The sequence below is a fragment of the Urocampus carinirostris genome, chromosome 12 (assembly GCF_059441175.1).
Source record: "Urocampus carinirostris isolate Australia breed hairy pipefish chromosome 12, RoL_Ucar_1.0, whole genome shotgun sequence".
Classification (NCBI taxonomy): domain Eukaryota; kingdom Metazoa; phylum Chordata; class Actinopteri; order Syngnathiformes; family Syngnathidae; genus Urocampus; species Urocampus carinirostris.
Window position 1 is genome coordinate 34,877,982 of NC_142360.1, and position 24,500 is coordinate 34,902,481.

Consider the following 24,500-nt stretch of genomic DNA (forward strand, 5'->3'; position numbering starts at 1 on the left):
CACTCCCTTCTCACTCACTCGTTCCCACTGCACTGAAGCGAAATACATTTGGATTGCAGTTTTTCTTGACACATTTACAAAAGAACTCTGCTTGCACCTTGTTTTGACACCATTTGTTACGAAAAAAAAGTCAAAATGAGCCTTCAATGATCTTAAGTAACCTTGAAGGGAGACATGTTTAAAGTATATTATCTGTTGATATGGGACACAGGCTCTGGCATTATTATTATTTCATAAATTTTATCAAATCTATTGTCACACAGATAAATTAAATGCACTGAATGCATTTTTGGCTGAATTTTGTCCAAAAAGAAAAAAAAGAAAAATTCTAAATATTTTGCTACTATAGCTCTTTGGGTCAACAGGTTCCCGAGCTCTGCATTAATGCTAGCTATACGAATAGATGTGTTGACTTTTTTATCAGCCGAAGCTAGCAGTCATACACTAAATCTTTCATAGTTACAATGCTAGCATGACAGAGAAGCTAGCCACTAATACTAGCATCAGCTGCTGAGGACTAGCTGCTTAGGCTAGTGTTTAGCAGCAAAAGCTATCAACTATTTTAATGTCGAAAAAAAAAAAATGTAAATTAAGGGCTAAAGTTCACAATACTGCATGTTACACTGATAAGATTAGCTCATGGTTTTTTTCGTGTAGCTGCAACAAATCACAATTGTTCCTTGTTCTATTCTGTTGATTTGTTTTCTGCTTTGGTGTCAAATTGTCACGGGTGAAGGAACAAACTGGGAAGTTTGGAGTGTGCTTCTTGACAGGAATAAATAAATAAAAATATTTTTCCTTCCACTTGTCGACAAATACCGACACATCCCTGACCGCCTACGATACTGGGCACAAAATAAATAAATACAAATGTTGACCACTGTTTTAGATCTGAACTTGGGATATTTTTTTTCTTCATAATATAGATAGATAGATAGATAGATAGATAGATACTTCATCATCCCCGCAGGGAAATTCACATAATATTGCAGGGTAAATAACAACAATTTTGTCTAACAAAAACTATAGTGAAAAAACTCTTTTTTACGACAAACATATGACAATCTTGTCATAAAAATGTGTGCTCATAACATCCTTCTTTATCACATTCTTAAAAAGTTGGCACCAGCCCATTCATTGATGTTGTCATCACAGTTCTTTTTCCGGTCTTCCTCTCCTTCTGTTAATCTGGATTGTGCCCTGGAGAATTATCCTGGTCAGTCCTGATGACCTTACATACCTGTCAACCTGTACGTTTTAGCCGTACAAAGTACGTTTATTATGCATTTTAAGACGTGTATGACGTACCAGAAAATCTGTACGAAAAAACGCAAATTTGTCAATGATGGGTACCATCCGGTATACACCGACTATCACCAAACGGCAAATCAAGTCAAACGAGTTTGCCACGGTAGCCTCTATCTCAGTATCGTTTTTTTTCGTTGCAAACGAAGCGAGCGGTTTGATGCTACTGTGCGCATGCGTCTGCCGCCTCGGATTTCATGTGGTAGGTGTGTAGTGAAAGGAAGTCTCTTTTTAGATAACCGGCTTTTTCGGCTCAACTCATGAAAGAGAGCCGGGTCTTAAACGGCTCACTTGCTTTGATACATTATATTACGGATCATTATTGTTGTATAAAGAAGTTAAGAAAAAAAGCAAGTATAAAAGGAGAAAATGAAGAAAAAAAGGGTTTGTGGTTATCCCTTTAATCAGTATATTACCAAACAATCATTTAATGCAGAAAATGAATAAATAATTTGAATGAGAATATTCAAATTACTTAATTATATTTGCATGTATTTTTTCCTTCTACAGTGAACGTCCAAGCTACTTAATTTTTGAACTTCTTTTATAATACACCTCATTCAGTCAGTTCAGTAGGACCTTTCGGATCACTTTACTTGCATGGCTGATGAGTCTGATGGTTCTGTATGTGGAGCATAGTTGAAGGTTTTCTGTTCTTTGGTAGCATAATTATTAGCGATTTTGTCCTTGCAGATGGCCACTGTCCTGTCTGACAGGTGTTTCTGCAAATCTTTGTCAAGATATCTAGTTTCCTCACCACCATCTCCTATGAGTTATGATGGGATATTGTCGATTCGTGGAGACTTTCTGTTCTTCAGCAAGTTAATTGCTGCCTCTTCTTCTTCTCTGAGGCTGAAATTCTTGAGGACCTCAGGCTATCCCTGTGTCGGGTGGTTGTAGACTTTGCATCAGTATTCTGTCTGATGGCTGGGATTGGCTCCAGCCCCCCGCGACCCTAATAAGGATAAGCGGTGCAGATAATGAGATAAGATGAGATTTTTTATTTTTTTTTATTTATTTATTTTTTTTTTTTAAAGGGGCGTCGCCACTTCCCAGATTCTCACTTTTAGCGGGTGGTTTTGGTCCCCATTAACCGGGTCTAAAAAAAAAATAATAATTTTTTTTTAAATTTTTAATTGTATTTTATTTATTTTTTCTTTTTTGAAGGGTCGTCGCTACTTCGCAGATTTTCGCTTTTTGCGGGTGGTTTTGTTCCCCATTAACCGGGTCTAAATAATAATAATTAAATAATAATTAAAATAATAATAATAATAATTTATTTATTTATTTATTTATTTATTTTTTACTTTTTTTTTTGAAGGTGCGCCGCTTATCGCGGGTGGTTTTGGTCCCTGTTAACCGCGATAACCGAGGTCTCACTGTATGTAATTAAAACCAGTTTCCAAGAACTACTTAGTATTTTTTTTAGCCTGTTTGTCTTGACAATCTTTAATCTTATTTTTCTCTTTAAAATATCTATTTCAGTGCCATGTCTTATCCCGTTGCATGCAATGTATTACAAGATTGACATCAACGACAATGAAGGCAAAATATGTATGTATTTAATTGATGTTTCAATGAAAACAAATGAGTTTTTTTCATGTTTTGTGGTCAGATCCTGGACAACTGGAAATATCACAAACCAAAGGTGGCCTCCTATTGGCTGGTCAAGTTGGACTCCACTAAACAACGCAAGGTAACACAATACACGTTTAAACACACACACACACACAAATATATATATATATATATATATATGAATATATATATATATATATATATATATATATATATATATATATATATATATATATATATATCTCATATATATCTCATCTCATTAGCTGCACCGCTTATCCTCAGTAGGGTCGCGGGAGTGCTGGAGCCCACCCCAGCAATCATCGGACAGTGGGCAGGGGACACCCTGAACTGGTTGCCAGCCAATCGCAGGGCACACAGGGACAGACAATTCACTTGCTCATTCACACCTAGGGACAATTTGGACCGGCCAATCCACCTAAAATGCATGTCTTTGGAATGTGGGAGGAAACCGGAGTGCCCGGAGGAAACCCACGCAAGCACGGGAAGAACATACAAACTCCGCACAGGAAGTCTGGTAGCTGGATTTGAACCCACACAGGAGGTTCCCAAGACCTTAGAACTGTGCCGCACACGCATATATGCCTATGTATATGTATATAATGTATTATATGCCTATGTCTCTCATCTATATGTATATATTAGATTATATGCACTATATAGTATATAAATAATATTCAAAATGAACACAATTATCCGCCAATGTGAAAAATATACTCAAATAGTTGAAAAGTAACTTTTAAAATGAACAGAATTACATTCTAATTAAAAACAACTTCCAAATGATATGCCAGTTAAGCAATATTTTTTTTTGCTTTTTATTTCCCTTGGATATGACGGTAGTGTCATTGAATGATTGGAGGGCTGCAATCTCGTTAGCCGACCATTAACGAAGCCGGGGAGGGGGCAACTTTTCAAAGGACCAGTCGGCCCCCCACCAAGACCGTCAGTGGGCTCCTAATGATGCCATCGCTCATGACGGCCATCTTTTATGTGGAGTGGCACCGCATAACGAGAAGCGCGTCTCGTTAGAATACCGCAACACGCGTTTTTGTGTTTTTGTGTGCGTGCTCATCTGTCATTGGGCATGTCGGGAAAATCCGGCGTGGCCTGGCGGTGGCGCCGCAAACAAAATGTGACAGTAATGAGCAGCCCTGAATCAAAAGTCCAAAAAAAGACAGCAGCGCCGCCGTTGTCGTTGCTGTGATAGCAAAAAAAAAAGAAATGAAGGTGGCGCTTGAAGGCAAGACAGAAGACTGGGCCTCGGAGACCCACCACCGGGCCCCCCCCCCAGGTTTTTGACATCCCATGTCAGGGATTGACGGGGCTGAAGCAATTAATACTTTGCGAATTTTGCCAGAGCTTTCTCGAATTTCACCTCAGCAAGACGAGATCTGACAGACCCGAATGACGAGAATCACCATCTCCACATGTTGGAGGTGGGTCATTTGCGTTTCATTATTTGTCGGAAACAAAACAAAAAAAAAGGACATCTTGTTCCACCGGCAGATAATTTAGTTACTTTCAAGTCGTTATATTCTCTAATTGATCTCATCTCATCTCATTAGCTGCACCGCTTATCCTCAGTAGGGTCGCGGGGGTGCTGGAGCCCATCCCAGCAATCATCGGGCAGTGGGCAGGGGACACCCTGAACTGCCAGCCAATCGCAGGGCACTCAGGGACAGACAATTTGCTCTCTCATTCACACCTAGGGACAATTTAGACCGCCCAATCCACCTGAAATGCATGTCTTTGGAATGTGGGAAGAAACCGGAGTGCCCGGAGGAAACCCACGCAAGCACAGGGAGAATATACAAACTCCGCACAGGAAGTCCGGTAGCTGGATTTGAACCCACACAGGAGGTTCCAAAGACCTTAGAACTGTGCCGCACACGCGCTAACCACTGCGCCGCCGTGCTGCCCTCTCTAATTGTTATTATTGTTAATTCTTTCGATGATTTTGACTTAATCCATTAATTAATTAACTAATATAAATTATGCAGCACGGCGGCGCAGTGGTTAGCACGTGTGCGGCACAGTTCTGAGGTCAGATCGAACCTCCTGTGTGGTGTTTGCATGTTCTCCCCGTGCTTGCGTGGGTTTCCTCCGGGCGCTCACACATTCCGAAAACATGCATGTTCGGTTAATTGGCCGGTTCAAATTGTCCCTAGGCTTGAATGAACGAGCGAATTGTCTGTCTCTGTTTGCCCTGCAACTGGCTGGCAACCTGTTCAGGGTGTCCCCTGCCCACTGCCCGAAGATGGCTGGGATGGGCTCCAGCACTCCCGCAACCCAACTGAGGATAAGCGGTGCAGATAATGAATGGATGGATGGATGGATGGATGGAAATTACAAGAAGCAGGCCCAGGTCAGGACGGAAATCAATTTATGAAGTATTCAATTAATCAAAGAGAAAAAATCTATTTCAAATTTTATGGGGCGGCAGTGGCTCAGGAGGTAGAGAGCTCGTCTTGGTCAAGAGATCGCAGGTTCGATTCCCGGCTCCTCCGTGTTACATGTCGAAGTGTCCTAGGGTAAGTCACTGGAGGTAGAGCGCTCGTTTTGGGATTAAGAGATTGCAGTTCGAATCCCGGCTCCTCCGTGTTACATGTCGAAGTGTCCTTGGGTAGGACACTGAACCCCTAATGCCCCATATAAGCAGGCTAGCGCCTTACATAGCTGCACGGCCGCTATTGGGAAATGTGAAGCACACTGTAAAGCGCTTTGGGAAGTCTTGACTTGAAAAGCGCTATATAAATGCAAATCATTTCATTTCATGTCTCTCTTTATTATTTAAAAGATCATTTGAGATCAATTTTGATTAGAGGTAAAATCAGGCCTAAAAAAAAAAAAATCACAAAATTAATTATTTAAAAGAAAAAAAGTCCGCGAGACAGAAGCCTGGCTCGGCTCGAACCTGAACATAATGATTGGCTTTAGCCAGGGTTCGGCGTCGCGCCTAAGAACTTACCTCTAATTTCGATTACATTTTAATTGATTAGATTACTTAATGCAGGCAACAAGTCTACAACTTTATAACACCAATTGTAGTAAAAAAAAATTATTGGGAATTTATTTATCAAACTCTTGGATAAACTTGGGAAACAGTTGACATACCTGTCAACCTGTACGTTTTTGCTGTACAAAGTACGTTTATTGTGCATTTTAAGACGTGTACGACGTACAAGAAAATCTGTACGGAAAAACGCAAATTTGTCAATGATGGGTACCGAACCTGAATTAAAACGCCATAAGTCATTCTGATCTGAAAACAACAAGCGGGGTTGATTGAGTACATTTGAAATACACGTGGTCTTAAAGAACATTGGATTTCATGTGGTCGTTGTGTAGTGAAAGGAAGTCCGTCTCTTTGTAGAGAAGCGTCTTTTTCAGCTCAACTTATTAAAGAGAGCCGGCTCACTTGCTTTGACGCATTATATTACGAATTAGTATGTTGTATAAAGAAGTTAAGAAAAAAAGGAATTATAAAAGTAGAAAATGAATAAAGACAGGTTTGTGGTTATCCCTTTAATCAGTATATTACCAACAATAATTTAATTCAGAAAATGAAGTCATAATTTGAATAAAATGTATTATTCTACTTAATTATATTTGCTTGTATTTTTTTCCTTCTACAGTGAACGTCTAAGCTACTTCATTTTTGAACTTTTTTTTATAATAAACCTCATTCATGTCGAGCAACTCAGTATCTCGCAACAATATGTTAATTAACAATATATATGATATAACGAAACACATGTACAATATAACATGTTAAACTACATAAAAAAACACGTTTGAAAAAAAATATATGGTGCAAGATTATTTTGTATTTTGTAAGGGCATGGAGCCCTGGAGCTTGACAGGTATGAGTTGATAAAATGGAAGTGGAAAAAATGAATTTAATGAATTAAAAAACGTAATGGTCCTGCTTCTCCCATTTCAGGTTCTGGACATCGTGAAAACAAATGTCCGCTCTGCACTGCAGCGGATCTGGAAAGAGTCGGACCTGGAAAGTCTGCCCCTTTACCGACTTTTCAATCGGGTCTTCAACCGACTCCTCTGGAGTCACGGACATGGACTCTGGAACTCTTTCTCCAATTCTGGGTCAGTTAGTCCCTATTTAAGTCTGTCAACTAAAATCAAAAAGGATAGAAAAGTAACTCCCAAATGCCATCAAATTGACGAAAAAAGCTTTAGGCAATAAAAAAGTCTGTGGAGTGCAAATGAAGACAGGTAAGAGCCCCCCAAAAAAATGAAAAAAATAAGATTGATGGCCTTTTAGTGACTTTGCCTGAGCTTGTTACTTTGACGGTTCGTTTTTTTCCGTTTCTATTTTTATGTCACCTTTGTTGCTTTAACACGGCAGAGCCATGACTAGTGTAAAAAAAAAACTATCACGAAAAGTTGACTTGGAAAAAGACAAAGAAACTGTCTGCTTTTTAAGGTTTTTAAGAAAATACAGTACCTTAGTGCTGTATAGCAGGGGATACTGACCTATGCTAATTAGTACAGAACCCTCGCTACTCCCAGGTAAAAACGGGTTAAAACCCAAAAATAATTATAATAAGTAACTATATATCATACATGTCAACCTCCAGGCTCTATGCCCTTACAAAATACAAAATAATCTTACACCATATTTTTTTTCAAACATGTTTATTTATGTAGTTTAACATGATCTGATCTGCATTTTTATGAAATGATCTGCATTTTATTCAGCGCTTTTCAAGTCAATGACTTCTCAAAGCGCTTTACAATGTGCTCCACATTTCCCAATAGCGGCCTTGCAGCCATGTAAGGCGCTAACCTGCTTATTGGGGGTATTAGGGGTTCAGTGTCTTACCCAAGGACACTTCGACATGTAACCCGGACGAGCCGGGATTCGAACTGGAATCCCTTGATCCCAAGACGAGCGCTCTACCTCCTGGGCTACTGTTATATTGTACATGTGTTTCGTTATGTCATATATATTGTTAATTAACATTTTGTTGTGAGATCCTGAGTTGCTCGACATGAATGAGGTTTATTATGAAAAAGTTCAAAAATGAAGTAGCTTGGACGTTCACTGTAGAAGGACAAAATACATGCAAATATAATTAATTAGAATAATATATTTTTTTATATATTTTTACTTTAATGAGTTGAGCCGAAAATGCCGGTTCTCTAAAAAGAGACGGACTTCCTTTCACTACACAACTACCACGGAATGATGCATGATGGGAAATTGCCGGGCGGCAGACGCATGCGCACAGTAGCATCAAACCGCTCGCTTCGTTTGCAACTAAAAAAACGATACAGAGATAGAGGCTACCGCGGCGAACTCTGACTCGATTTATTTGCCGTTTAGCTATAGTCGGTGTATACCGGATGGTACACATAATTGACAAATTTGCGTTTTCCGTACAGATTTTCTCGTACGTCATACGCGTCTCAATCTGTAGTGCTGTGGTTAGCATATTCGCGGTGCGGACACATATGTTGGCTTGGAGAGTGATGGGTCCTACCAGGCTGTACTTGCACAAGACGCACCAGGAAAATGTTGCCCCTACAACCCTATTGGTTAAGGGATCCAACCAACCAACCCATATTAAACATACATACAAATACATGTACCGGTATACAAATATTTGTAATGTATTATTGAAATGAAAAAAAAAAAAACAGTAATTCCTAGTAACTCTATTAGTTATTGAAATAAAATGATAATAATAATATATATTTGTAAAAAATGTGTATTTTATAAAAAAAAATTGTAAGATGTAAGAATAAACATAAAGAAAAGCAAACAAATTCCGCAAGTTGAAGCTGCCATTAAAATTGAGACCTAACATTAAAAAAAAAAATGATGCTGCCTAGGTGGTCTCTGTGGCCAAAAGGATTAGCTTAGCATAAGCTACTTCCAGCAGCGGCGCCTGGCTGAGCTTTTGTGTGCTCACAGCTTGATGGTGCTAGCTAGCTAGCTTGTGTTGTGTGCTGACCCCTCCCCTAACAGAGGGTCACAATCTTGACAAGGGGATCTGTTAGGGGGGGCTACAGTTAAGAAGAGGTTTAATATACTTTCTGAGGTACGTACAAGTGCAACTTGGGACATGCTTTCATACGTGTCAAGCTCCAGGGCTCCATGCCCTTACAAACTGTTGTATTTTCCCTTACAAAATACAGAATAATCTTACACCATATATTTTTTTCAAACGTGTTTATTTATGTAGTTTAACATGTTGTATTGTACATGTGTTTTGTTATATCATATATATTGTTAATGAACATTTTGTTGCGAGATACTGGGTTGCTCGACATGAATGAGGTTTATTATAAAAAAAAGTTCAAAAATTAAGTAGCTTGGATGTTCACTGTAGAAGGAAAAGATACATGCAAATATAGAATAATACATACTTATTCAAATTATGAATTCATTTTCTGCATTCAATTATTGTTGGTAATATAGTGATTAAAGGGATAACCACAAACCTGTCTTTTTTCATTTTCTCCTTTTATACTTCCTTTTTTTCTTAACTTCTTTATAAAACAATAATAATTCGTAGTATAATGCATCAAAGCAAGCGAGCCGTTTGAGAGCCGGCTCTCTTTAATGAGTTGAGCCGAAAAAGCCGGTTCTCTAAAAAGAGACGGACTTCCTTTTACTACACAACTACCACGGAATGATTCATGATGGGAAATTGCCAGGCGGCAGATGCATGCGCACAGTATGCGCACAAACCGCTCGCTTCGTTTGCAACGGGGAAAAAACCCGATACCGAGATAGAGGCTACCGCGGCGAACTCGTTTGACTTGATTGATTTTCCGTTTGGTCATAGTCGGTGTATACCGGATGATACCCATAATTGACAAATTTGCGTTTTTCCGTACAGATTTTCTTGTATGTCGTACACGTCTTAAAATGAATAATAAACGTTCTTTGTACGGCAAAAACGTACAGGTTGACAGGTATGCTACTTGGGTACTCAAACATTTATTGTCTTTGAAAGTTAATTATAATTTTCTCATTAAAATTATTTAAGAACTGATAATAAATATCAGTACTTTAGGGACCCTCGATCGTATTTCAGGGTATCGATTATTGCAGCAGCCATCGATTGGGTTCTGAAACATTATTTTGGTGTTATAAAACGTTAATAAATATTGATATTGAATAATGATTGAGGATTATTTTTAAAATTATGAGACTGATAAGTATCAGTATAGGAACAAGACTGACTAGATGGTATTTTAAGGTATCTTTAATTGTGATTGGTCGCCATGTCTATGATTATGTTATGAATATAATTAGTAATAACAATAATCATAAACTATATAACTAATGATAATAATAATACAATGAGAACACATCTCAAATTCAGAAATGTTTAGATTAGATTAGTAATAAAAATATAAATACAGTACAAAAATACATTTAGCAAAAACAATAATATAAGTATATGACAAAATACAAAAAAATAATACATTAAACAATTTTAATTAGAATTAAATATTCAATTTAAGGGCAGCATGGCGTCGCAGTGGTAAACGCGTGTGCGGCACAGTTCTGAGGTCATGGGATTGAACCTTCCTGTGCGGAGTTTGCATGTTCTCCCCGTGCTTCCGTGGGTTTCTTCCGGGAACTCCGGTTTCCTCCCACATTCCAAAAACATGCATGTCAGGTTGATTGGCCGGTTCAAATTGTCCCTAGGTGTGAATGAGCGAGTGAGTTGTCTGTCCCTGTGTGCTCTGCGACTGGCTGGCAACCAGTTCAGGGTGTCCCCTGCCCACTGCCCGAAAATAGCTGGGATGGCCTCCAGCACCCCTGCCACCCTACTGAGGATAAGCGGTGCAGATAATGGATGGATGGATATTCAATTTAAATGTAATAAAATTAGTGATGAAAATACCAATACAAATAGTAATAATAGTAATGGTAATATAATAAAAACAGTATATATATATAAAATACAAAAGAAAAAATGTTAATTAAAATAAGTATTCATTTTAAAAGTAGTATAATTAAAAAAACTAATAAAATATATCTCAAATTACAAAGAAATCATACATAAGGTATTTGCAATTTCAAACAAAATAATTATTTTATTTTAAATTTAGATCAATGATGTCAGGGGTGTCCAAACTTTTCAGAAAGCAGGTCAGGTTTGGTAATCTAAAAATATGTGAAGGCTGACTGTTCAGCCTCGCATTCTTCGTACAGTCTTCAATAAATTCACCCTCTGTAAGAGGTTTGCAGCGCGTGGAGATCAGCGTCACTATCTCGTAGCTCGCCTTTGTAGCATTTTCATTTGACTCAAAAAGTCTCTAGAAAAAGCGCTGCTGTGCCGTTAAAACAGCTTCCAGTTGCTTGACGTTATCACAGCATTTGTTTCCAGTTAGCTTTTTGTAGTCAGCATGTTTCATCTGGCAGTGCTTCTTGATATTCTTTTTTTTAAAAAGAGTTTCGGTCCCTTAGCAAATTATGCTGACGCAGTTTTTTACGGAGTTCAGTGAAAAAAATTCTGCAATTTCCATTTGGAAGCGGCGGCCCTCACAGTCAACTTTCCTTTTTTATTTACAGCCGCCATGTCGGAAATGGGGTGGGCTAAAATTCTCACAGAAAGCCAAGGAGACTGTGGCCAAAGGGCTACTGCCATCATCTAGTTAAATTGTGTTGTTTTTTTTCTTTTGTAGAAATTTGTTTTGTACTGCAGTCAACATTACCTGCGGGCCACATATTATACATTTTATGACAGACCGCAGGCCAGTAAAAATTTGACCACGGGCAGTATCTGTCCCCTGGGCCGGACTTTGGACATTCCTGAATTAAGTGATCAATTCAGTGACGACAACTAATAAAGTAAAAATTTAAAATTGGCAAAATATGTGCAGATTTTTTATATTTTATTTTTTTCCCTGGTGCAGCCTATCATGGGAGAGCTCGTTGCTGAAGAACAACGAGGCGCTCTCTCCTCAGGAGCTGCACTGCTGCCGCCGGCTGGTGCAGCTTTGCCGGGATTGTTTGCTGGTGGTCTACAAGTTTGTCTCCGAGGCTCGGGGGTCCCTAACCGGGCTGGGTCCTGAATGGGATGACACCAGGTGAGCCCGGGGACGGGGATGAGAAAAAACAAAGGTATGAGGAATGGCCAGGATTTTAGAAATCAAGCAGACCATGAGAAGATTGAAAGTGAAAACAAGAACAAAAGAAAACAGCTGATCTATCCCCTTTCCCTAAATCCTAACTCATTGACAGCTATACTCTTATTAGTATTATCTCATTCATGTTCACTGATGGCTATACACACTGCAGTGGAATAATTCAAAAGACCTGAATTTTTGGTTTTATTATCATTATTGCAGTGTTCATTTCACCTCTGAAAAGTGATGAGTTCCGGTGACTCGCATGCTCAAAAATCTATGGGTCCCAACAGAGATCTATGGGTCCCCAAAATTTAGTGTTATCGATGTTGAAATTGTAAATCGGTGACAAATATATAATAAAAATCTATATATTCATTCAGTTTTAATCATCAAATTATTAATTCATTTTCTGCATCAAAAAATTGTTGGTAATATACCCATTAAAGGGATAACCACACTCTAAACTAAGTGAATTCCATCGAATTAGCCGAATTAGTTGAATTAGTCTTCGTCCAGCCTCTCTCTCGTTCGATCTTCTGAAGTCCTTCCGGCCCACGCCTTTTTCCTAAGCTGGCGTGTCGGCTCCTCCCATGGGCGGGCCAGAAAAGCCCCAACGTGGCCCACCATCTCGGGCCGAGCGATTATCAAATCAGTGCCTGGCGTCCTGCATCTTGGCTTTCTCCGTCAGAGTCCTGTTATCAACAGAACTAAATAAAACATTCGCATTCGGGACGGCGTGACCTGAAGCTCACTCAAGTGAAAATCTTCATTGCACTCGATCAATGTAATTTGTATTTGATCGTACAAAATATAAAATCCTTTTCTCCAAGCAAAACTGTGTTTAATTTGACACCTCACTTTCAAGACTACAATTATTCATCAATAACGTGTCACCAACAAATAATAAGTCAGTCAGGGTTGGGTAGGGTTACTTTAACTGGATTACTTTCAACTACTTATGGATTACTCCAATACCAAATATGCTAATAAAAGACAAAAAAAACTAAATATAAATAAAATTATGACTCACAACACGTGGTAAGCTTTCTCTCCTGGCTTTGATCTCGTTGATCTCCGGCAAAACTAACAAAATGCGACAGAAACAAAATGAAAATCAATCCAAACAGCTTGCCAACATCATTTTTGCCGTTCTATGTATTCCGTTACTCCCCAAGCCTTTAGTAATTTTATTCATATTTAGTTTATTTTGTCTTTTATTAGCATATTTGGTATTGGAGTAATCCAAAAGTAATTGAAAGTAATCAAGTTAATGAAATAAAATGATCTGGATTTATATAGCACATTTCAAGTCAATGACTTCCCAAAGCGCTTTACAGTGTGCTTCACATTTCTCAATAGCGGCCTTGTATTGCAGCCATGTAAGATGCTAACCTGCTTATTGGGGGTATTAGGGGTTCAGTGTCTTACCCAAGGACACTTCGACATGTAACACGGACGAGCCGGGATTCGAACAGGGATCCCTTGATCCCAAGACGAGCGCTCTACCTCCTGAGCTACTGCCGCCCTGAAGTCAGTTAAAGTAACCCTACCCAACCCTGACGTCAGTTATATGTAGAATATTAAAAAAAAATTAATTACTCAGGTTTCTCATTTACAGCCCAAAACCCTGACACAGATTTAATAGAGGCCACCATGAAGAAAAAAAAATCCACTTTTGGGTGGTTCCTTGAGGCAAAGCAGTCGCTCAGATTTGAGCGAGTGAACTTTTCCTCCTTAGCCGCTTCGGGCCGACACACCAGAGAGCAGAAATTAAAAAACGCTTCACAGATTAGCGCTCAGGTTAGCCATCCCCCCCTCAAGCCTTCCCGAGGCCTCCTTAATTCAATTAGGGAGAAAAAGCTTCCTCTTACATCATGCTGTTAGGGAAACGTGTTAAATTCTTTTTAAATCATTGACTGCCATTGACAGCTATACATGTCATTGGTATACCCTCATTAGCGCTACTGGCAGCCAATATTCCTTCTAAGCTGCGTGTGTGCGCAATTGCGCACTACCGAGAGCTTTTGCGCGCACAAGAAAATCTAGCCAGCTCACGAAAATCAGGGCTCGAAGTTGCTAATTAAAAAGCGAATTAAGTTACAGTGCATGAAGGTAAAAATACACAGGTTACCCTGACGCTGTGTTCTAAATGCGGTATTTTAAAGTCAATGTCGAAGTAGAACGAAGTTGAGTAAAGTCAGTAGAATTTTTCGAGAACCGGCTTCTTCGGCTCGGCTCACTAAAAAGAACCGGCCGTTTTGGGTCCCAAACGGCTCTTCAGGTTGTTTTTGCTTCTTTAATCCCTACACAACCAAATATTATGTAAAATTGTGCACAAAATGACTTAAAGGAAGGGGGGAGTAAAACAAAAAAGAAAAAAATACCAAAATGAAAAAGTTGTGAAAAGCTGAGAAAAAAACGAAACAAAAGGAGAAAAAAAGAGCGGGAACAATTCAGAAAAAAAGCCAGAAGAAAAGAAAGAAGCAAATAAAGGGAAAAAAAGGTAATAGAGAACAAAAAAGCAAGAAAAAAGTAACAGCTAGGAAAAAATAAACACAGTGAGTTTTTTTTTAAAAGGCATTTAAAAAAAAAGGAGAAAAAAACAGAAAAAAGAGGAAAAAGTTTATGTTGCATTCAATTAATTTCCAATTATGTCAAGTTAATCTTGTTGCCAACATTGTGCTTCCACTAAAAAATGTAATTAAATACAGTACCGTATCGAGAAACCGACTAAATCAGCCCCCAAAAATATTAGTATTATGCGACAAAAGATACCAGGAATAAAAAAAATTGAATTCTTGTGAAAGAATTGTAAAAACAAATGACATTTGTAGGCCCTGCAACCTTTGCAATCGTACATTAGTCAATTCATTCAAAAGTGAAATGTTTTTTTGCATTGCCGGAAACTCAGCAAAATGTCGTGATGTCAAGTTTTGGACATGTTTGATAGTGGATTAGTTGCCACACTTGGGATTGCTGTTGCTCACTGTTGTTTCAAGCGTTGCTCACCGACTTTGTGTGAACGCTCAGACCTGTGGAAAATTACAGGGAACATTGCTGGCAGCTATATACATAAGATAACAAAATACAATCAATTTTAATGGAATATTTTTAATTCAATGTATTATTACTTTTCGTTTTTGCATAACTCTACTTAACATACCAAAATAGAATGTGTTTTAATGCAATATTTCGAATCATTATTATTATTTTGCAATATTCTCAATTTAATTATTTTGTAGAATCCTTTGTAGGATACTATATCAATTATATTTAAATGCAATGTTTCTAATTGCATTTTTTTTTCACCTATTTAGTTGCAATATTTTTATTTAATTTATTTTAAATTTTTTGGTAGACTTTTTTAGCAAGATACCAAATTTAACTCTATATTAATATCATGTTTTTAACTCTCTCCTTCTCTTTCTCTCTCCCTCTCTCTCCCTCTGTCTCTCACTCTCCCTCACCCTCTCTCCCTCCTTCCCTCTCTCTCTCTCTCTCTCCCCCCCTCTCTCTCCCTCTGTCTCTGTCTCTCTCTGTCATGTTTTAACTCTCTCTCCTACTCTTTCTCTCTCTCTCTCTCTCTCTCTTTCTCTTTCTTGCTCTCTCTCTCTCCCTCTTCCTCTGTCTCTCACTCTCCCTCTCTCCCTGCCTCCCTCTCTCTCTCTCTCTCTCTTTCTCCCCCCTCTCCCTCGCCCTCTGTCTCTGTCTCTGTCATGTTTTTAACTCTCTCTCCTTCTCTTTCTCTCTCTCTCTCTCTCTCTTTCTCTTTCTTGCTCTCTCTCTCTCTCCCTCTTCCTCTGTCTCTGTCTCTCACTCTCCCTCTCTCTCTCTCTCTCTCTCTCTCTCTCTCTCCCCTCTCCCTCTCCCTCTGTCTCTGTCTCTGTCATGTTTTAACTCTCTCTCCTTCTCTTTCTCTCTCTCTCCTTCTCTTTCCCCCTCTCTCTCTTTCTCTTTCTTGCTCTCTCTCTCTCTCTTTCTCTCTCTCTCCCTCTTCCTCTGTCTCTGTCTCTCACTCTCCCTCTCTCCCTCCCTCACCCCCCCTCTCTCAATCCCCCCTCTCCCTGTCCCTCTCCCTCTGTCTCTGTCTCTCTCCTTCTCTTTCTCTCTCTCTCTCTCTCTCTTTCTCTCCTTCTCTTTCTCTCTCTCTCTCCCTCCCCCTCTCTCTTTCTCTCCCCCCCTCTCTCTCTCACCCCCTCTCCCTCTGTCTCTGTCTCCGTCCCTCTCTTTCTCTGCCTCTCCCTCTCTGTCTCTACCCATCTCTCTCTCTCCTTCCCTCTCTCTCTCCTTCCCTCTCTCTCTCTCTCTCCCTCCTTCTCTCCCTCTTTCTCTCTCTCTCTCTCTCTCTCTCTCTCTCTCTCTCTCTCTCTCTCTGTGTCTCACACACAAACACACATGCTCTCAGTCTGTCTCTCCAAGGAAGATACCAAATCAACTTCAGTTTGAACGCAATATTTATCAATAACTTTCAAATTTCCAAATTCTTTATTTTCGAACGCATTTCTTTTTTTTTTTTTTTTTACTCAAACATGCATGTGTTCACCTCTGCTGATTTCTTCTATTTATTTATGTTTATTGAAAAAAAAAGTATAACATTTGCTGCCGGACCCGCCTCCTCTTCCCTTGGCTCCGTCTCCGCTGCCTCCGCCTCCGCATCGTCGTCTTCCTTCTCTTCCTCTTCGCCCCCCGACGCAGGTTTCTGTTCGCTTTAGTTGGCATATGAAGCCCCCCCCTACCCATTCACCGTTCTGCGTGATATCCAGGGTTGGGTAGGGTTACTTTAACTGGATTACTTTCAATTACTTTTGGATTACTCTAATACCAAATATGCTAATAAAAGACAAAAGAAACTAAATATGAATAAAATGACTACATTTTGTGCAGGCTTTGGGAGTAAAGGAATACATGGAATGGCAAAAATGATGTTGGCAAGTTGTTTGGATTTATTTTCATTTTGTTTCTGTCGCATTTTATGTTAGTTTTGCCAGAGATCAAAGAGATCAAAGCCAGGAGAGAAAGCTTACCACGTGTTGTGAGTCATAATTGTATTGATATTTAGTTTCTTTTATCTTTTATTAGCATACAGTGGAACCTTGGTTCTCGACCATAATCCGTTCCAGAACCCTGTTCGAAAACCGATTTGTTCGATCACCGAAATCATTTTTCCCATTAAAAATAATGTAAATTGTTTTAATCCGTTCCAACACCCTGAACGTTTACTTTGAATGTTTAATGTAAACATAAAGCTAACCCAGGCTAATCGTATGTCCGCGTTCGTACGGAAGATTACGCTAACATGAACGTGTAAAAATAAAGAAATTAAGGTCGTTTACAAGTCATTTAGCACCCGGATCTCCACAACAAGTGGTGAGCGGTTCATTGGAAAGGGGGCTCCGTTCCAACACCCTCAATGTTGGGCTCCGTTCCAACACCCTGAATGTTTAACGTAAACTTAAAGCTAACCCAGGCTAATCGTACGTTCGGGTTATCGTAATCTTATGAATAGGATTTCTTACCTCTGTGGTGGTCAGCAGAAGGCGCTCGCACACCTCTTTCATATTTGGCTATTATTTCTTTGTTAAATGCAATAGTTGTACGCACTACTTTTCTTTTTTCACCTGTAGCAACTTTGCCGCTTGCACTGACTTTCTTAGGAGGCATAATAAGGGGCTAAAACACCCGTACGCCGCTCAGCATCGCACCCTAGCGTACGCACTCACGCTTTACCGGCGTTCGAACTCCGATTTTTTGACCAAACAGCGAAGCAAGAATTTTTCGAAATTTTTGGTCGGACACCGATTTGTTCGAACTGAGAGGCGTTCGAAAACCGAGGTTCCACTGTATTTGGTATTGGAGTAATCCAAAAGTAATTGAAAGTAATCAAGTTAAAGTAACCCTACCCAACCCTGGTAATACCCCCCTTCCGCCACACACACATATGCTAAATCTTTTTATTTTATTGATGATTGGTTATGATGCACTTAATTTAAAAAAACTCACCTTCAACCCCGTGGATGACAACAAAATAGACCTCACCTCACCTCCACACCCTCCTTGCTAGTTCCCCTGCCAGCTACATTTTGGCATTAGCTCGATTGTGTTCATATTTGCTTTGAATGGCCTGAATTTTCTGTTGCATTTTCCCACTGTTGGACAAATGAAGCTTCAAAAAAAGCGCTTGTGAGATTTTTTGGGCCTTGTCTTGACATTGGTTTGAATGTGGAGTCATGACCGAGTTGTAATTAAAACATCTATTTATTTTTAACTTTTTACATATTTATTTTATCATCATATTTATTCAACTGACTATGCATAGTTTTTTTAGGTTATTATTTTTGTAATATTTTATTATTTATTTTTCTTGTATTATTTTTGATTGTATTATTTTTATATATCTTATGTGATTATCCATCTATCCATTTCCTGCACAGCTTATCTTCACTAGAGTCGCGGGGGTTTTGTGCATGTTTATGTTATTATTTTTCCTATATTTGATATAATGAATTAAAAAAAAATGCTTTTGAATGTTTTTCTTTTCTTTTTGGTTATATTATTTCTGTATATTTTATTGTATTATTTATTTTTATTGTATTATTATTCTCAAATCTTAGCATTATTATTTCCTAAATATGTTTCTAATTGTATCATTCTTTATATATATTTTATGATTCACGTTTCAAAATTTTTCTTTTAGTTTTAGTTTGATTTTTTTTCATTTTTCATATATTTTATTTCATCATTTAATTTATTTTTTACATTGATTTTGATTTTAATTTTTTTTTTTTTATTATTATTTTTACTCAATTGTCTAACTTATTTTTTTATAGATTTCTATTTAATTATCTTTCAAATATTTTTTCAACACTTTTTTTTCATTTGGGTTGTATTTTTATATATTTTGGAATACATTTGTCTAAATTTAGCTTTATCTAGTTTTAGTTTGATTTCAGTTATCATTTAATTAATTCTATTATTTAATTCATTTTTTAATATTGAGATTCCTTTTCCAAGTTGTAGCAAAATTATTAATTGATTGATTGCAGATTAATCGATTGATTTGTGCTCCGGTGAGGCTTTTAAAAAAAAAATAAAAAAAATATTTTTTTAAATGATCTTCTTGGAAGCTTACCCGGGACGGAAATCGACTCATTTGATATATTTTTAGGGGAACGGCGGCAAGGTTGGGGTGAGGCCCCACCTTTGCGCCACTTATCTGACCTGACGCTAATCTCAATTTTCAGGTACTGGAACGCTGTTAGCCGGAGCTGCCTCACTGCTCTGTCTCGCTGGAAGGTGTCATAGGAAAGCCCGGGACCAGTTCTGACCAATCACGGGTTAGCGTTGACTCATTCATCCAACACGCCATTTTCTTAACAATAATCTACCGTAAATTCCGGACTATAGAGCGCACCTGATTATAAGCCGCACCCACCACATTTTAAGAGGATAACCGCTTTTGTACTTACACAAGCCGCACCCGTATATAAGCCGCATGCGCCCACATTAAAAAATGTAACACTATCACAAAATTAATCCTAACCCTACTTTGAGTCCTGCGATTTTAACTGAACATAAAGTACGCAATTCAAAAACCACAAAATGAACGGAAAATGATACCGGTAGTTAAGATTTGATGCAGACCTGCAGAGTCCGGGTCCCGTTAAAAGTAATCCAAGGAAAAAAAGTGTATATTTCCAAAGGTAAGGGTGGGAAAAATATATATCCACTATTGTCTGCCGTGTCCACAAACACTCACCTTTACCGGTCCCCACTTCCCGTCATCCCCCGCGTCTGTTACGCCCTTTCTTTTTAATTGGTCAGTGCAAGACTTATTAGATTAAGTGTCCAAAATAAATACAAATAAATACATTACAAAAATATACATTTGCAAATACAAATTATACATGCTTACACATATTTACAAAGAAAGACGGTACACCGAGAGAGTTTTCAAAGCTTTAATAATAATATTATAACTTTCATCCCAAACCGTGCCCGTGAAGGGTAGCAAAACGCTACTAACAACACGCTTGCAATATAGCTAACGGGTCAGTTAAAAAAAACATACAGTACATATAGAAATCTTGGTAAACCATTCTCATCTTTCTCCCAAAAGCTGACGTCATCAAAGTTGTCCTCCTTTAGGGAAAGATACTTGGTCGTCATCCCACGCTCTCTTATTCAAAAACACGCTAGCAACACGCTCGCAAGGTAAAGTTTGCGTGCAGTAGCTCTGTTTCCTTCTTTATTGGACTGCTCGATTGCATTTAGCTTGTAAGCTGCGTCATGTGCCTTGAACTCGAGCGCCGCTGGCGGCTGTTAGAAAAATTACATAAATTGGCCGCATCACTGAATAAGCCGCAGGGTTGAACGTTTGGGAAAAAAGTAGCGGCTTATAGTCCGGAATTTACGGTATAACAGGGGTCGGGAACCTTTTTGTCTCAAAGAGCCATAAGAGCAAAATGTATTCATTTTATTTTGGGAAAGAGCCACACCATATATTATGAGACAAATTTACTAAATTGCTAAACCCGCGCCCCAGACAAAAGCTTAGTCTTCAGCACATTTATTTTTGATGATTTGATAAAAAATATGAAAAGAGAATAATGCCAGAGCCCGTGTCCCAAAATCAACAAACAGACCACTTTAAACTTGTCTCTTTCTTGCAATTACTCAAGATAGGTTAAACTCATTTTGACCCTTTTTTTCATACATATTGGTTTCAAAACCAGATGCAAGCAGTTATTTTGTAAAACGTCACAACATTCTGCAAACATGGAGCCTGATGTGCTTACCTTTGGCGCAGACAGCGTAGGGCGAGAGCTGGGAGGGAGTGCTTGCACTTTTTGCATAGCTCCACCCAGCTATTTTTATCTCTTCCTGTGTTTTGCGTATTTACAGTTTGTTCTGTGGATTTCATCATAAGGTATCTGAACACTGAACACAGATTATATAGTGAGCTTTTATATAAAGGATTTGTTAGTGTTGTACAGCCAAAACTAGTTTTTTTTTTTTTTTTTTTGTGACACCTTGACTGTAAATTGTGGTGAAAATGTGCCCTATATATTCTTATTTTAAGGACCCATAATCTATAATCCAACTTTTTAGAAAGTAATAAAAAATACTATTAACATACTAAATATTAATCCTTTGACACTTCTAATTAATGCTTATTCATTTCCAAGACCTACTAAGACACTTCCAACTTTAGATGCGGATATTTAGCCTTTATAAAGTCAGTCGTTGCATAAATATTGCTTATATGATCTTTGGAATATCTAATAAGACCTTATAAGGACCTATAGGCTATTAAATAAGTTTTCAGAGAATAATACTAGTATAATATTACAATACCAAGTTTAATGTTTATGTACATTAAAACACATTTTTTTATAGTTCTTATTATCCATTATCTGCACCGCTTATCCTCAGTAGGGTGGCGGGGGTGCTGGAGCCCATGCCAGCTGTCTTTGGGCATTGTGCAGGGGACACAGGGACAGACAATTCGCTCATTCACACCTAGGGACAATTTGGACCGGCCAATTTACCTGACATGCATGTTTTTGGAATGTGGAAGGAAAACGAAATGCCCGGAGGGAACCGACACAAGCACGGGGAGAACATGTAAACTCTGCACAGGAAGGCTGGTCGCTGTATTTGATTCCATGACATCAGAACTGTCCTGCAGACGCGCTAACCACTCAGCCCCCTTGCTGCCACTTTTTCTTATTAAAGCTTAATTATTTATTCGGCCTAATAAGACACCTCCCACTTTAGATAGAACGATATACTGTAGTGGTTATAAACTAAACTAATTGTTGCATAAATATTACTTATATACACCTCATACACCCCCCTCGGAGGAAAACAAAGCCTGCAACAAGGGCAATACAAACATCTTCTTTGTTCCTTTATCTTCCTTGTTTTCTTTTATACTCACTGTAAAATGTGAAACTGGAGTGCCACACCCAATTTCATTGTCACAATATGTTCAACCCATTTTGTAACAATGAGAATAAAGGTATATTCTATTCTATTCTATATAATTTTAGGAACAGCTAATAAGGACTTGAAAGGACTTATAACATATGGAATATGTTAGTTGATGTTTTATTTAAATTAGATTAACTGTTAGTGCCAATATGCGGACCAATAAGCATTTCTTACAAGGACTTTTAAGGGACAGTGTTTATTATTTGACCACGAAAAACACAATTGGAGACTCTAATTGCACCAATTGGGACCAAATTGCACCATTTTCTTTTTTGTTGTTGTTGCAAGGTTTTTAATCTTCCATACAGTCAATTATGTCAGGTCCCTCTAAGTGGGGCTCATGTTGTCTCATATCATCTCATTAGCTGCACCGCTTATCCTCAGTAGGGTCGCGGGGGTGCTGGAGCCCATCCCAGCAATCATCGGGAAGTGGGCAGGGGACACCCTGAACTGGTTGCCAGCCAATCGCAGGGCACACTGGGACAGACAACTTGCTCGCTCATTCACACCTAGGGACAATTTGGACCGGCCAATCCACGTATGAAATGCATGTCTTTGGAATGTGGGAGGAAACCGGAGTGCCCGGAGGAAACCCACACAAGCACGGGGAGAACATACAAACTCCGCACAGTAAGTCCGGTAGCTGAATTTGAACTCACACAGGAGGTTCCCAAGACCTTAGAACTGTGCCGCACACGCGCTAACGACTGCGCCGCCGTGCTGCCGGCTCATGTTGTGTTAATCAAATTTCAAGTATCTCTTTAAATGCATGTTTATATGATAATTCATGATCAATATTGTTTTTGATGCGCTAAATATCACACACTGTCTCTTTAATCCAACTTTGCCGGTTTCCTAATCCCGTCATGATATTTTTTCCGTGTGTCTAGGTTTTTTTCAATCCTCATCGAAGATTTTGGCCACCAGATCCGGGTCAACTTCGAGGTCCTGTTCTATGACTTTTTGGTCTCGGTTCCGGCACCGTGACTTTCCCCGGGACAAACTCAAGGTTCTTGGTTATGGACCGTAGAATCCAGACTGTCAGAGAGACCGGGACGCTATCAGAACCTCTTCAGTGCCATTGACAATATGTTGTTTTTTTCCAAGATTGTAGGCATCCGCTTATATTGTAATTCCAGCTCAAACTTGCAGTACTGTAAAAAAAAATTGGAATTATTATTATTTATCTACTTATTTATTTTGTGATGACTTCAGCTACGGAATGATAGAACAAAATCTTATTTTCTTGCTGGCTCTCTTTCAAGATTATTTTGTTTAAGGTTTAACTTTTGTTAAGAGTATTTATGTTTGTAATAATTTATGAACACAGCAAAAATGTTTGACAGCTTCATTTTAAGTGCAAATCTTTGAGGCACTTTATGCAAATATTGTTACACATTTTGCGATGTATACTTGCATGTCGGATATTTTCTTTATTCTTTAGTATTTAATTAGTTCCAAATCAAGTTTCAAAGAAATAAAACATTGACGAATATGTTTGACTCATTCATGTTCCAAAATACATTTAGTCCTTAAGATTTTTTTTTGCATTAGTATCCTCTCTTTGTTTTTATTTTTTATCATTCTAATTTATTTTATTGAGTATGTAGTAAGTGTGGGCGATAAGACAAAATGTAATGGAATTTCAGAAAAATTATACATGGAAAAATATGTTTTGACTACATATTTTTCTATAGTGCATAATGCCTTTCAATGTTAATGCTAATGCTAGCAGCCGCTATCTGCTAATGCTGCATTCAAGTCTGCGACGCCAACTGCTAATAAATCTTAAGAAATGGTGGAATGTCGCTCTAATGTTCAAAATGCCTTTCAATGCTAATGCTAATTTTAATGCCTGCTAACTACTAATGCTGCATTTAAGTCAGTGACTCTGACCGCTAAAAAATACTAAGAAACTGTAGAATGTAGCCCTACAGTGCAAAATGCCTTTTCATGCTAACGCTAATACTAGCAGCCACTGATGTAAAACGGCAGCACGAAGAGCTTCAGTGCAAGATGCCTTTCAATGCTAATGTTATTGCTAGCTAATGCTTATGTCAATTACGCTAACGCATACCTTTTTTGATCCTTTAAAATTGTGTTACAACAATTTTTGTATGTTTTTTGTTTTTGTTTTTTTATTAGATCGATCTCATATTCCCCAATTGGCTCTAACACACACAGTTTTGCTCACTGGTAGCAGATAACAACGTCATTATAAATTGTTAATATTGTTGCGGTATTCTGCAGTCTGTCTTGCTGTGAGTAAATAGGTGAATGAATGAACGAATGAATGAAAACTTTTTTCGAACATTAAAATAAAAACAGAACAAAAACAACAAGATAATATCACATAATATGTTCGAAAAGGGGTAGTCAGAAGCAAATGCTTATGTTCCCTACCCCTTCATCTCCCCTATTAGATACACCAATTATATGACAACAATTGTTATAATATTAAAAATAACAGTTATGATATAACA

At 38.3% G+C, this 24,500-nt stretch overlaps 1 protein-coding gene across 4 annotated transcripts in view; it reads left to right on the forward strand.

Annotated features, from left to right (window-relative positions):
• The window catches only part of ttll7 (tubulin tyrosine ligase-like family, member 7), a 77,432-nt gene extending 53,920 nt beyond the window's left edge, over nucleotides 1-23,512 (forward strand). For 3 of the 4 annotated variants that reach the window (XM_088349286.1, XM_088349284.1, XM_088349283.1), the window contains exons 18-23: nucleotides 2,921-3,001; nucleotides 6,851-7,011; nucleotides 11,809-11,982; nucleotides 16,613-16,719; nucleotides 19,266-19,358; nucleotides 22,908-23,512. In XM_088349286.1, the coding sequence (XP_088205412.1) occupies nucleotides 2,921-3,001; nucleotides 6,851-7,011; nucleotides 11,809-11,982; nucleotides 16,613-16,719; nucleotides 19,266-19,348 (606 nt within the window). In that variant the 3' untranslated portion in view covers nucleotides 19,349-19,358; nucleotides 22,908-23,512. The remainder of the gene's footprint in view (nucleotides 1-2,920; nucleotides 3,002-6,850; nucleotides 7,012-11,808; nucleotides 11,983-16,612; nucleotides 16,720-19,265; nucleotides 19,359-22,907) is intronic. The other variant, XM_088349287.1, reaches the window with a different exon arrangement.
• The last annotated feature ends 988 nt before the right edge of the window (nucleotides 23,513-24,500 follow it).